Source organism: Corapipo altera, unplaced genomic scaffold (genome assembly GCF_003945725.1).
Source record: "Corapipo altera isolate COAL_440 unplaced genomic scaffold, ASM394572v1 134, whole genome shotgun sequence".
Classification (NCBI taxonomy): Eukaryota; Metazoa; Chordata; class Aves; order Passeriformes; family Pipridae; genus Corapipo; species Corapipo altera.
The window spans coordinates 164,167-166,065 of NW_020885059.1; the positions used below are offsets into that span (position 1 = coordinate 164,167).

General features: G+C 63.8%; 1 protein-coding gene across 1 annotated transcript; it reads left to right on the plus strand.

The window, feature by feature from the left end:
- Nucleotides 1-1,635, plus strand: HOXB1 (homeobox B1). Its single transcript, XM_027668961.1, has 2 exons — nucleotides 1-622; nucleotides 1,310-1,635. The coding sequence occupies exons 1-2, from the start codon at nucleotides 16-18 to the stop codon at nucleotides 1,633-1,635; spliced, it is 933 nt and encodes a 310-aa protein (XP_027524762.1). The 5' UTR covers nucleotides 1-15.
- The last annotated feature ends 264 nt before the right edge of the window (nucleotides 1,636-1,899 follow it).

A 1,899-nucleotide genomic window follows, 5' to 3' on the forward strand; every position in this document is an offset into this window, starting at 1 on the left:
CTCCATCAGTGGCAGATGGACAATACCAGGATGAACTCCTTCTTAGAGTACGCAATTTGTAACCGTGGGACGGGCGCCTACCACCACTTAGAGCCGAGCTCCCCTTCCTTCCCCTCGTGCTCAGGTAGCCCCGCCAGTGACACTTTGAGCGGGGACGGGCGCTTTGGCACCGGAGGGAGCGCGGCCGCCGCCGCCCACCTCCCCCAGCAGCCCCCCGGCTACCACCCTCCCTCCTCGGGCCGGCCCGGGCCCTTCGCGGGGGCTGCCCCGACCCCCGGGTACCCGGCCCAGAGCGGCGGCCCCGGCTACGGCCACCACCAGCTCTACCTCGGCCAGCAGGACGCGGACGGGCTGTACTTCCCGGCGGCCGGGTACCCCTCCGGGGCGACCTCCAACCTCGGCTCGCTGGCCGAGAGCTACTGCGGGGCTGTGGCGGCCGCGGGGCAGTACCAGCAGCAACACCTTTACGGGCAGGAGCAGCCCGGCTACTTGCCCGGCGTTTACGGCAACCTCTCGCCTTCTTTAAACGAGGAGCGAGACCCCGCGTGCCCCTCCGAGCCGGGGCCCGGCGCCGCGCAGACCTTCGACTGGATGAGGGTGAAGAGGAACCCGCCCAAGACAGGTGAGTTTGGGGGGGAGCGGAGCTCAGAGAGGGGGGTCCCCACCCGAGGGAGGTGGGGGGCAGTTCCTCAGCCCTGCCAGGAAAAGGTTCCCTTCCCCGGGGTCTGTACCGAGGTGACTGGGCTCGTCTTCCATGAGAACGTGGATTTATTTCGGTTTGGTCGTGTTTGGTTTTGTGGGGGTTTTTTTTGGTGTGGTTTTCTTTTTTTTTTTTTTTTTTTTAAATCCCAGCCAGAGGTTTCCCAGACTCTTCTGATGGACGGTCCCTGTTTCCCGCAGGCCCAACGCGATTTAAGCCCAGCTCGGAACGGGAAGGGCTCCGGGCTTCCTGCTTCTTCCACAGCCGTGGCTTCCATCTCCCCTATTGTTCAACTTCCTTCTCCACGACCTTCCTTAAATCACAGCCTTCCCTCCTCCTCTCCCATCATCACCTTCACCCTCCCCTTCCACCCCTTCCCGCTCGCTTTGGTCTCACGCAGTTTTCAGGGAGATGGAGGGGATGGTTCCGAGGGAAGAGCAGAGCCCGAGGAGCTCCGGGAGATGTGAGGAGCCGGGGGGGAGCGCGGAGCTGCGGGCGGTGGAGGGACCGAACGCCCAGGAGAGGAGGGGAGCGGGGGAGAGCCCCCCCGCCCCAGAGAAGGGGGTTCCTCCGGCCGCTCCTGCCCTGTTTTTTTTTGGTCGTTCACAGCCAAAGTGTCGGAGTACGGACTGCTGGGCCAGCCCAACGCCATCCGCACCAACTTCACCACCAAGCAGCTCACGGAGCTGGAGAAGGAGTTCCACTTCAACAAGTACCTCACCCGGGCCCGCAGGGTGGAGATCGCCGCTACCCTGGAGCTCAACGAAACCCAGGTCAAGATCTGGTTCCAAAACAGGCGGATGAAGCAGAAGAAGAGGGAAAAGGAAGGTCTCGCCCCGGCTGCCGCCTCCAGGTCCGCGAAGGAAGCGGGTGAAACCTCGGATCAGTCCAACTGCACCTCACCTGAGGCCTCCCCCAGCTCCGTGTCCTCCTGAAACGCGTCCCGCGGGGGCACAGAGCTCTGCCCGGGGGGGTCTGCAGAGCCCAGCAGGGCAGGACCACGAGCCCCCCACGCACAGCCCCGGCCACGCGTCCCTCCGAGCATCCCTTGGGCTCCCCGCGCCTGCCACACCGATCTTCCCACTCGCGTTTCTCTCTCTCTTAATTTATAGACCCTCTGCAAAAACCACTGGACTCCAAAGGAGCAGCCGTGTCCTCCTGTACCCTCAGCAATAGGCGTTTGTCTCAGGGACGTTTCT